The 12,272-nt window shown below is 45.9% G+C and overlaps 1 protein-coding gene across 3 annotated transcripts in view; it reads right to left on the bottom strand.

The window, feature by feature from the left end:
- The window catches only part of EFR3A (EFR3 homolog A), an 86,079-nt gene that overhangs the window by 721 nt on the left and 73,086 nt on the right, over positions 1-12,272 (bottom strand). The window contains exons 19-25 of one of the 3 annotated variants that reach the window (XM_083621969.1): positions 10,551-10,678; positions 7,320-7,408; positions 6,792-6,840; positions 6,445-6,548; positions 4,698-4,747; positions 2,861-2,994; positions 665-2,759 (exon numbers count right to left, since the gene is read on the bottom strand). In XM_083621969.1, the coding sequence (XP_083478095.1) occupies positions 2,889-2,994; positions 4,698-4,747; positions 6,445-6,548; positions 6,792-6,840; positions 7,320-7,408; positions 10,551-10,678 (526 nt within the window). In that variant the 3' untranslated portion in view covers positions 665-2,759; positions 2,861-2,888. Of the gene's footprint in view, positions 1-664; positions 2,760-2,860; positions 2,995-4,697; positions 4,748-6,444; positions 6,549-6,791; positions 6,841-7,319; positions 7,409-10,550; positions 10,679-12,272 lie in introns of those variants that run through there. The other 2 variants (XM_083621970.1, XM_083621971.1) reach the window with 2 other exon arrangements.

The raw sequence follows: 12,272 nt of genomic DNA, 5'->3' as shown, positions 1-12,272 counted from the left end.
CAATACTTCATGTTATGTACAGAACAACAGGGAAGGGCAACAGCCCTGCTGATTATTATCACATTCTTTACACAACATTTTGCAGTTCAGCTTTAACAGAATATTACACTCTAACCTTGCACAGGCAATGTGTTGACACCAAACACATGGGCCGACGAAATTTAACTTAACCATTAAATCCAGTAAAGCACATACAAATTAAGAGGGCTATAGAATACAGTCATACCTCATGTTGTGTTAGGTTCATGTTGCCTCTTTTCGGCTTGCGAACACGGCAAACCCGGAAGTAAACTTTAAAGTAAAGTTTACTTCCGGGTTTCGCTGCACGTGTGCGTGCAGAAGTGTTCTGTATGCTTTGCGCATGTGCAGAAGCGCCGCTCTAGTTGTGGACTTCTTGGGGTGCGAACGGCACCCCGGAACGGATCGTGTCCGCAACTAGAGGTAACACTGTATGCTATTGCTGGACAACAACATTCTAAACTTATACAAGTTTTGTCAACTACAAAGGTTTGCTAAACACACACACACACACACACACACACACACACACAGAAATACTTCACACCCATTTCACAGTTCGGCACATTATGAAATACTTATCCTCTTTAAAATGCCTTTACCATATCCCTTGCCATATCAAATATATAACTCGCTTTCCCTTTAATTGCTCTTAAGTTCTCATTAACAAAATACTCTGCATTTCAAAACCACAATCTGTAAGAAATTATATTCCTTTAGAAGGGGAGGGGGGGATAGTGCAATTCCAGAGACCCCAACAGAAAGCTTCTTGCCTTTCAAGCAAGACGCCCTGACTGTGGGCTGGTGATGCAGCCCCACAAACATGGGGCAAATCTTCCAACTGCCAGCAGTGGGTGGAAGGGAATACTCCATATGGGGCAGTCAGCATTAGGAGCCTCATGCATGCATGGGTCTCCACATTATAGCCTTTGGCAGGATGCACAGCACATTCCAATACTCTATAATAACAAGTATTTAAGGCTCCAAAACATTATATGGAGCTTTCCGGTTCATGTGGCTAGCATGACTATACCGCTTCTGGCGCAATGGAACCCCTTGACGGAAACCAGAGCACACAGAAATGCCATTTATCTTCCTGCCACAGTGGCACCTATTTATCTACTTGCACTGGCGTGCTTTCAAACTGCTAGGTTGGCAGGAACTGGGACCGAGTAACGGCAGCTCACTCCATCGCAGAGATTTGAACCGCCGACCTTCTGATCAGCAAGCCCAAGAGGCTCAGTGGTTTAGACCACGGCACCACCCGTGTCCCATATGGAGCACTGCCACTGAAAGGAATACAAACTTTTAGGGCCTGCACCAGGGTGCTGATCCAACAGGACGAAGCACACATGTGACAGAGGGAATCATGTGTGAGTCTTCCCAGGCTGAAAGTCCAATCTTGTGCAAGTCAAGTTGCTGCCAATCACTTGGGGTGAGATGAATCCCAGACTCCACCAACAGATAATTGGTAGAAATAAATGCTACTCGTATACAGCTCCAGTTCCTGGGCTGGGATTCTAGAGGCCAGGCTTCCAGAAAGGATATTGCAATCGCTTCACACTGACTGGTTGTTTTGCTGCTGCCAGCTAAGGCAGGCATAGGCAAACTCAGCCCTCCAGATGTTTTGCGACTACAACTCTCATCATCCCTGACCACTGGTCCTGTTAGCTAGGGATGATGGGAGTTGTAGTCCCAAAACATCCAGAGGGCCGAGTTTGCCTATGCCTGAGCTAAGGCATGGTTTGGCTACGCATTTTGTCTGAACCCAGGCTTAGCTTTCTCCAGACAAACTGCAGGTTGTAAGCCATAGGATAAACCTTCATTACAGCTTGTTTCTTGTCTGCAGCCTGGGTTTTGACCATGTGTTAAGCCAAACCATAGCTTAGCTCCATGCAGTGCAGAAGTAAAATGACTAGGGAGGTGTGATACAGCTGCAATATTGTCTCTGGGATCTAACACGTTTGTGCAAAGCAATGCTTTGGGCTTAGCATGCAAACCAGACCACTGTGTGTGCACAACTTCCTCTCCATGAATGGATTATCTTCTTCATCCCAACAACTTGCAGAAATTTAAACATATTTCAAGCCTGTTTATAACTCTCATAGTTCCCTCTGGGAGCTGTAAATTCTATGCAAATAAAGAGCTACCCAGTGCCGTAAATATATCAGTGTTGCCAAAAACACATATGTCAAAACAGGTTACAAAAACTCATGGTTAAAAAAAGAAAAGAACCCATCCAAAACTATGACTGTAATCTAAAATTACAAAACGCTAAGATATAATAAACAAATTGGAGGGGGTGGGGGATGGAAGAAAGGTTTGTCTTCCAAATAGTAATCATTTTTTAAAATTGTCTTGAATTCAGTGGAGATGAATAAGGACCCCTCCAGAAGTCTTTTTCATTATGAAGATTTGTGCTCATAAGCAATCTTGCTTTCAATACTGTTTGTGCCTGTTTTGGGTGGAAATACTGCTTTGTTTCCAATCGGTGCATGTTCCACGGCTTCCCTGCTGAAATCCTGCAACATTTCATGCCACAAATGTTCTCTTCCTTTCTCTTGTCCTGTTCATGTTGCACAATAGCGCATGAGTGCCCCTCCAGCTAGCAATAGTGCAGTTAACACTGGAGGAAACATCACAGAACTACTAATAAAGTAACTAATCATGTGGAAAGTCCGGTATGGATCTATCACTAATTCACTATTACTGGGACACAGCAGAAGTGTTGGAGAATTCACCTATAAAAACAAAACAAAGACATAGTCAAAATATAATGTAATCTGCTCGGGGCAGACACCCCATTAAACTCGGTGAAATAATTTTCTGAGAAGCCAAAAACCTGTCTTTTTGATGAATTCAGAGGACACTCAATACACACAAAGATCAGGAAACTTCATCTCGTAGACTGGGATGGACTGGTAATGGTTGTGTCCAGTGTTAATCGCCACCGTTCCAGAAGGGCTCGGAGGAGGACTGGGGAAGATGGAGAACAAATAGAGGCATTGTTTTTAGGCTTTACTGCATGTTCACCATTTTGTTTGTCTTGCTTTTAAGTGTTTGCGATGAGGCACTCCTTTGAGGTTGTCTCCTGCCTGAGGTACTGCTGGAAGAAATATTGGGGTAATACCCAATACCCCCTGTGGGTTTGCCTGGACAACCCGATCGGATCAATTAATAGGCATTTATTCAGCATTGAAATGGACACCACTTTAATCCCACCTGGGAAGGGAAGAAAGTGCCGAGCAGATAGAAAGATACAGCAATATTTATGCTTTAAGCATTCCTAAACAACAGCTATTCTGTCCAGCTAAGTCATGTGTCATAGCTAAAGCTTTCTGGTATAGCAATTGCCTTCATCCTTATCTCCTTCATTCTGCTCTTCACTCAACTACAATATTCAATGGCTCTCTGCTCAAGTATACACGACTACTCAACTTTACAGCGCATGTCTGACTTATTCATAAACCCCCTTCAACATATTTTGGTTCTTTGCATAACATTATACTTTGGAAGCCAATCCTGAATGTATTGGATTTGTGACCACAGTGCTCATTTGCCTTCAGTAGCAGTAAAGCTCTGTTGGATGAAACACAATTGCCTCTGGTCTATTTCTGGGGAATCCTGCAATGTGTTTAAATGGTTACTCTGCTAACTATACGCTGGAATCTACTCTGGATCAATATTGAGTAGAATTCCAATGAGAAAACTATCATGGCTTCCCATGAAGAATCACAGGAAATATACTGTGGGAAAGGTGCGATGAAGCCTGTTACAGAGATTGTTACCACCACCGCCACTCCTCACAGAGCCGCAGTTTCCTGATGAGGGTTTCCTGATGAGAGGGAATGCCTGGTAAACCAATTTAACTCTGTAGCGCAGAGATGCTCTTTGAGAAAGGTCTACTGGTATCTCTTACTAACAGTCTAATCCATGGGTAGGCAAACTAAGGCCCGCCTTCTCAATCCGGCCCGCGGACGGTCCGGGAATCAGTGCGTTTTTACATGAGTAGAACGTGTGCTTTTATTTAAAATGCATCTCTAGGTTATTTGGGGGGCACAGGAATTTGGTCATTGTTTTCTTCCCAAATATAGTCCGGGCCCCCTCCCCAAGGTCTGAGGAACAGTGGACCAGCCCCCTGCTGTTCCCTTAGAACAGAGGTCAGCAACCTAAGGCCCATGGGCTGGTTCCGGCCCATGAGCTTCCCGGAACAGGCCCACGGCTGTTCTGTGGATCGGTGTGGGGATTCCGTGCTTCCCCCCCCCCCACACAGTGCCATTTTTTTCTCTCACCATGGGAACCGACTTCCAGGTTGGAAGTGCGCCGGAAATCCCGGAGGATTACCTGTACGCGTGCATATACGCTATTTCTGGCGTTCTTCCGACCCAGAAGAGCACCAGAAATAGCTTGCACTCACGTGTGGTCACACACACTCTGGCCCACCAAGAGCCTGAGGCCAGGGAGTGGACCGGACCGGCCTCAAAAAATGTTGCCGACCCCTGCCTTAGAAGGAAGTGCTACAGATGTTAATGGGACCCTAGGAAGTATGGATGGGGGTGCAGCCAACATCTCCCTTTGCCCCCACCCCAAAATAAAGTGGAAACACAAGTTATTTAAGGAACAACCTGGTAGCCTTGCCTATTCTTCACAAACGCAAAACCACTTCCACAAACTCTTACCGAATGGTCCGTTCCAATATCTGTGTCAGCCTGTCGTGGAGCAAGTTTGCCTGCAGAGAGAACATATTGGATATTTTAGGGAGAGGGGGGTTGCTGGGTAACCACTGCAACCTTCTGACAAATTGGTCTGGAAAAAACAGAGCCAGCAATAGCAGCACTGATCTTGTATCAGAATCCACTGGCATTGTGGGCATCTAGGGCACCATGAAGTTACTGGGATTGGACATGGTGGTTGTGGGCACCCACACAGCTGGGATTGCCCAATCGCATGGAAGCTTGTGCACGGACAGCTCCTTATGCATTTGGCGTCCATGACCAGAAAGCCTGTGGGAACACATGACTGTCTTGAGGTGGGGGGCAGCAGCATGCCTGACCCTGGGGACACACCCAGATGTGCAGTCCCTTTCCCAGTGACTGCCAGTGATTCACACAACTGATGTGCTAGGGGAGGGGTACACATCCAGGATTATATCCTTGCAAAAAGTTAGGTGCATCACCATTTCAAGAAAACTTGCCCACACCAAAACGCGTGTCTGTAAGCCACAAATTGTAAAGGCAAACTCTTAGGGCAGGGGTGGCTAACCATTTTGGGGGGTCAAGGGCCACGCTGAACCATCGTCATCCCTTCAAAGGGCCGCAGGTCAAAGCTGCTGACGCACAAAAGCAGGAATGGTCAACTTGCCGAAATGGGGATAGGCATTTTTTTTAACAAGACAAATTTTAGGGTCTCTCAAAGGGGAGGGGTTCCACACAAACCTTTTAGCATCACAGAGAGACCCACAGGAAGAAGAAGACGAGTTTGGATTTGATATCCCGCTTTATCACTACCCGAAGGAGTCTCAAGGGGACGTGGGTGGTACTGTGGTCTAAACCACAGAGCCTAGGGCTTGCTGATCCACGGGTCGGCGGTTCGAATCCCCACGACGGGGTGAGCTCCTGTTGCTTGGTCCCTGCTCCTGCCCACCTAGCAATTCGAAAGCGGGGCGGGAAGATAAACAGCGCTTCCGTGCGCTGCTCTGGTTCGCCAGAAGAGGCTTAGTCATGCTTGCCACATGACCCGGAAGCTGTACACCGGCTCCCTCGGCCTATAGAGCAAGATGAGCTCGCAACCCCAGAGTTGTCCCTGTCTCAACCTAACGGTCAGGGGTACCTTTACCTTTAAGGAGTCTCAATGTGGCTAACATTCTCCTTTCCGTTCCTCCCCCACAACAAACACTCTGTGAGGTGAGTGGGGCTGAGAGACTTCAGAGAAGTGTAACTAGCCCAAGGTCACCCAGCAGCTGCATGCGGAGGAGCGGGGAAGCGAACCCGGTTCCCCAGATTATGAGACTACCCCTCTTAACCACTACACCACACTGGCTCAGGAGTGGTTGGGCAGGGAGAGGAATTTTAGTCTCAAAACATCTGGAGGGCCGAGGTTGAAGAAGCCTGCCCTGGAAGATATCTTTGTAAGATGCCTGCCAAAGGGTACCTGTATGCATGGGGGAGGAGGCGGCATCTAAGTATAGAGGGGTGTTTGGGACTCCAACTCCCATCAGCCCTAGCCAGCATGGTGAATGGTTGAGGATTATGGGAGTTGCAGTCCCTAGCATCTGGAGGGTCTTATGTTGGCTATCCCTAGTCTAGAGACAGGAGAGCCTTAGCACTTTCTCTCTGACATTCGTCGCTAATGAGGTCCAGCGTACCTGGTGCATCTGTTTAAGCCCTTAGCAGGATTGAGTAGGTGGATCATGGCCCGAGTACTTACCTTGGTTTCACACTGTGCAGCAATTTCTTCAAAGGGAGCCTTCTGGAATCTTTCAATCACAAGGCGCCTTCTTTCTTTCTCTTGTTCCTCAAGCCCATTGTTGTCTTTTGGAGAGATGGGGGTGGGGGGAAAACCAACCAACTTTAAGCCAATGACTTTAAGCTGCTAACAGCATCAACAGAGTAACCAGAAACGTGGGAACAAAGCAAAGGGAAACATCAGGAATATTGTTCATCCTCATCCCAATTTAGGGCCAATGTATTAAACAAAGAGTGAAGTGAAATAATTCACCCTTGAAGGAGCATATTATTTTTACTAGTGAATACAGAAATGCAAAGCTTTCTTACCTATTGCCTGCTTCAGCGTCTCAAAGGTGATTTCTTCAGTGCTATTTGCCTAAAGAAACAATAGTGTTTAGGCTACTGTGTCAACCGCAGTAAAAGGTCAGCTACAATTCATCTTAAGTGTCTCAGATATTTTTTCCATCTGAAAAACAGCCCTTCGAATCATCTGAAGACATCTGAAGGCAGCCCTATTTAGGGAAGCTTTTAATGTTTGATGTATTAGAGGATTTTAATATTTTTTTGGAAGCCGCCCAGAGTGGCTGGGGAAGCCCAGCCAGATGGGCGGGGTACAAATAATAAATTATTATTATTATTATTATTATTATTATTATTATTATTATTATTATTATCTCTGTGTGTTTTTTTTTCCTGGTGACATTTTTACTTTAAATGCAGTACAGTAGATCTGCAAATGCAAATCATAATCCTGACTACCACACCTTTTTGATTATAGATAGACTGGAAGCACCAAAGAATGTTTATGGGGGAAAAAAGATGCATGATCTTTTCTTTAATGGAACTGTTACGTACCTTTTCATCCAGGCTGCAGCCAGGCAGAAGGTCTACCTGAATTGACAAGGTGTCCACGATACTCTTCCTCCTGGACAACCTGTCTTCATCTGAACAAAAAGAGGAATGCCTGTCTCGTCAAGACATCATTGTGTTTTCCTGTTTTCTTTGCCCCAAACTGAAGCTAGTCAATTCAAATTTCAGTGGCCCCTCCCAGGCCCCTATGTCTGGCCCTTAGGACGCTGTCAAGCCACACCTCTTGTCTCTAGTCCACACCCTTCACCTGCCTGCTTCACTCTCTCTTTGAGTGCTTTTGCCTGGCTGGAATTCATCCTGAATCTCCAATAAGCCCTCTTGCTTGCATGGGTGGAGGCAAAACTAACCCCAAACTAACAGTCGGCATCAGCTAAGTGTCCCTGGGAGAAATGCCCTGTGACTGGGTCACCATCAATGAAAAGGTCCTCTCTCCAGTGGTCTTCTACTTAATTTCAGAAGATAGGACACTTACAGTACATTTCTGAGCACAATTCAAAGTGTTGGTGCTGACCTTTAAAGCCCTAAACGGCCTTGGCCCAGTATACCTGAAGGAGCGTCTCCACCCCCATCATTCTACCTGGACACTAAGGTCCAGTGCCAAGGGCCTTCTGGCAGTTCCCTCACTGCGAGAACTAAAGCCACAGGGAACCAGGCAGAGGGCCTTCTCGATAGTGGCACCCGCCCTGTGGAACGCCCTCCCATCAGAAGTCAAAGAGAACAACAACTACCAGGCTTCTGAAGGCAGCCCTGTTGAGGGAAGCTTTTAATGTTTGATGCATTACTGTGTTTTAATATTTTGTTGGAAGCTGCCCAGAGTGACTGGGGAAGCCCAGCCAGATGGGCAGGGTATAAATAATAAATTATTTTTATTATTATTATTTATTATTACAGGAAGGCATAAAGGTGTCAGAAAGCAGACAGGTTCATAGCTGGTGCCTCCAATTCCATGGCCTTGAGCCATCAAGGGCTTTGCAAGAGAATACCAGCCACTTGAACTGTGCGCAGAAGCACACTGGCAGCAAAGAGGCAGTGTGGGGTAGCGGTTAGAGTGCTAGGCTGCAATCTGGGAGACGGGAGTTCAAATCCCCACTTGGCCATGAAGATTACTGGGTGACTTTGGGCAATTACTATCTCTCAGTCTGGCCTATTTCGCAGGGGTGCTGTGAGGATCACATGGAGGATAGGAAAGCCCTTGGAGGAAAGGTGGGATATAAATGCGAAGATAGATAAAAAAACATTTGGGAAAAATACCTATGAGATGCGCACAAATATGCTACATCTACTAGGGTTGCCATCAGCGCCAGATTTACGTATAAGCTAAAGCTATAGCTTAGAGCCCTATTCTCTTGGGGGGCCCAAAAAATGTAAACGGAAAAACCTGGATGTACATTTCCAAAATATAAGATAAAAAACAAATAAAATAAAACCTACATACAGCAACAGTGTTTTATGTTGTGGAGGCTCCTATGATGTAAGTCATGGGCCCCGCCTGCTAGCCTGCTCCCTAAAATATCACTGGTTTGCTCATTTCTATATATAAGGTGCCTACATTCTGCATGGACTGGTTGCATGGCAACATAGGCAAACGGCTTTAGATACCTATTAGGTCCATAAATTACCATACAGCATATATTAAACACAAAAAACAGCGACAATTTGTTGTTGACAAAGGACAGCTGGACATATAAAGGGCCCCATTACCTTCAGTCCTCATCAAACCTTCAGTCCTCATCAACCCTGGTTGCCCTATTTCAAAAAGTAAAAACCAGGACACCCTGTATGGCAGCCCTAATGTCTACAGTTGTGTGGGTCACAGCTACTAGGAGCAGGGGAAATAAGGGGAAATCGCACAACACTGGGATTTTCTACCTATGAGCATAAGGAGCTTATTTGGCTGTCTCTGGGTGCTACCACCATGAAGCTATAACAGGAACAAGCAGTGGCAGCTCCAATTTACCTTTTGACTTGCGCCTGCTTTTATGAGGCTTTTTGCCAGATGGGAATAGAGCTACATTTCCGAAGATGCATAAGAATGGAAATAGAAGCTTTAGGATGACATACCATACGGAAAAGCCACCAACATTTGGGCCAGTATCTAAAGAACTGGGCTACCCAAGAAAGGCTCTGGGTCTCAGTTCCTTTGAAATGCTCTGAACTGCATTTAATATGTTAGTGATGGAGAAGGAGCTTCTTCCCCACCCCCAAGAGCTAAACATGTATGTGTGCATGTTTCACTCTGTATATAGTTATCTCTCTGGTTATCTCTCGCTTGGACTACTGCAATGAACTCTACGTGGGCCTACCTTTGAAGGTGACCTGGAAACTACAACTAATCCAGAATGCGGCAGCTAGACTGGTGACTGAGAGCGGCCGCCAAGACCATATAGCACTGGTCCTGAAAGATCTACACTGGCTCCCAGTACATTTCCGAGCACAATTCAAAGTGTTTGTACTGACCTTTAAAGCCCTAAATGACCTCGGCCCAGTATACCTGATGGAGCGTCTCCACCCCCATTGTTCTGCCCGGACACTGAGGTCCAGCACCGAGGGCCTTCTGGCGGTTCCCTTGCTGTGAGAAGCCAAGTTACAGGGAACCAGGCAGAGGGCCTTCTCGGCAGTAGCACTTGCCCTGTGGAACACCAGATGTCAAAGAGAAAAACAACTACAAGACTTTTAGAAGACATCTGAAGGCAGCCCTCTTTAGGGAAGCTTTTAATGTTTAATAGGTTATTGTATTTTAATATTCCTATTGGAAGCCGCCCAGAGTGGCTGGGGAAACCCAGCCAGATGGGCGGGGTATAAATAATAAATTATTATATTATTATTATTATAGAGACACAGAATCAATAAGACTATCGAGCATGCCTAAAAGTAGATCCAAGAAGACTTTGTTGTTCACTAGCACTGAAATGTTGTTCACAGCATTTATTCATCTCCAAAGGGCCTCCACGATGGATATAAATAGCTGCAATCAAGAAAGCCAATAGGATATGCTTCTAAAAATGTATGCATATGCATTTCACTCAGATAATATTATGAGTATTTGGGATTCTCCTACAACAAGGATGGGGAGCCTGGTTGCACTTCCAATGTTGCTGGACTGCTGGAAAGCACCAAAGGATGCTATATGCAACCCCCTCCCTTAAAAAAGCAGCTATGATAAACAGTGGTCAATGACTACAGGTGAAGAGGATGCGTGAGCCACCAGGGGCTTACCTGTCACAAGTGGTACATATGGCACAGACAGTCTCTCCACGCAGTAGCCACTGCCACCCAGCGATTCTGCCATTTGGTTGGTCAAGAAGAACAAGCTCGTTTCGTCCTTCTCCAGGGACTTGGGCAGGCTTCAAAACACAATTTGCAATTGTGGATTTAAAACCATTAGATAAAAGAAGCATGAGGAAAAAAGAGAGGCATGGTTCAGAATGTAGGTTAGAGAGAATTACCCAAAGGTGCATATTGCACCCTAGATCTGATTCTTAAATAGTATTTAGTACCAACAAGACCAGGGATGTGCCTTCCAGGCCTTTCTACCTAGCCACACCCCTTCTCCACAGGCCACACCCCTCACTGGCCCTGCTCCACACCTGGAGTGTTTGTACAGTGGTACTTCAGGTTACATACGCTTCAGGTTACAGACTCTGTTAACCCAGAAATATTGCTTCAGATTAAGAACATTGCTTCAGGATGAGAACAGAAATTGTGCTCCGATGGCACGGCAGCAGCAGGAGGCCCCATTAGCTAAAGTGGTGCTTCAGGTTAAGAACAGTTTCAGGTTAAGTACGGACCTCCGGAATGAATTAAGTACTTAACCCGAGGTACCACTGTACCTGGCTAGAATGTGTCTTTGAACTCTGATAATGCCTCTTGCTTGTCTGAATGGAGGATACAGAAGAAGAAGAAGAGTTTGGATTTGATATCCCGCTTTATCACTATCCTAAGGAGTCTCAAAGCGGCCAACAATCTCCTTTCCCTTCCTCCCCCACAACAAACACTCTGTGAGGTGAGTGGGGCTGAGAGACTTCAAAGAAGTGTGACTAGCCCAAGGTCACCCAGCAGCTACATGTGGAGGAGCAGGGAATCGAACCCGGTTCACCAGATTACGAGTCTACCGCTCTTAACCACTACACCACACTGGCTCTCTACAGAGCAGAGCAGGGTGCATGTGTGTGTCAAAACTAAACTACTGCACAAAGGTAAAATTTGCATTGATTGCTCTGCACACTTTTGCCTCTGGTTCTGCCTGACACTGGAATCTGGCTCCAAGAGATTGCTCAGAAGGGACTGAGAAAGCTCCCCTGCTCTTGCATTAAAACCTGGGGAACACGGGAACCTGAAGAACAAGGCAGATTATGTACTCAGGATAGATCAGTTGGTAGAGCTTGAGGCTCTTAATCTTAGGGTCAAGGGTTCGAAGCCCCACATTGGGCAAAAGATTCATGCATTGCACGAGGTTGGACTAGATGGCGCTCACAGTCCTTTCCAACTCTGCAATTCTATGATTCTATTTTGTCCACTCAGCCCAGTACTGTCTACTCTGAGTTTCAGAGGCTCTCCAGGGTCTTGGGCAGAAGATCTGTCCTCACTGCCTGTGGCGTTTGCCTCCTAGGTGGGTCATAAGGAAAGGGTTAAAATGAGTGTGATGTGATTGGCCAGTGGGAATGCAAGGGAGGAGTAAAAGTTAGAGTGGGAGGTTTTGAAAGTCAGTTGTGGTTTGGGAATTGGAGAAGGAAGAGGGAGGAATAGGCAGTGGGTTGGTCGAGTTGTATTGTGAGAGAGTGAGAGGAATTGTTAGGTGGAGTCAGATAGATAGTTGGGGATAATCAATTTGAAGTTGTTAGGAACTAAGATTAAGAAACTGTCAAGAAAAACTAACTGAAACCATAAGCTTGTTCCTGCATTTAAAAATAAACTTGATTATTTGTTTATGTTAACAAC

Source organism: Podarcis filfolensis (genome assembly GCF_964270895.1).
Source record: "Podarcis filfolensis genome assembly, chromosome: 7".
NCBI lineage: Eukaryota > Metazoa > Chordata > Lepidosauria > Squamata > Lacertidae > Podarcis > Podarcis filfolensis.
The sequence above is the reverse complement of the archived record's forward strand: the minus strand, read 5'-3'. Positions and strand labels throughout refer to the sequence as shown.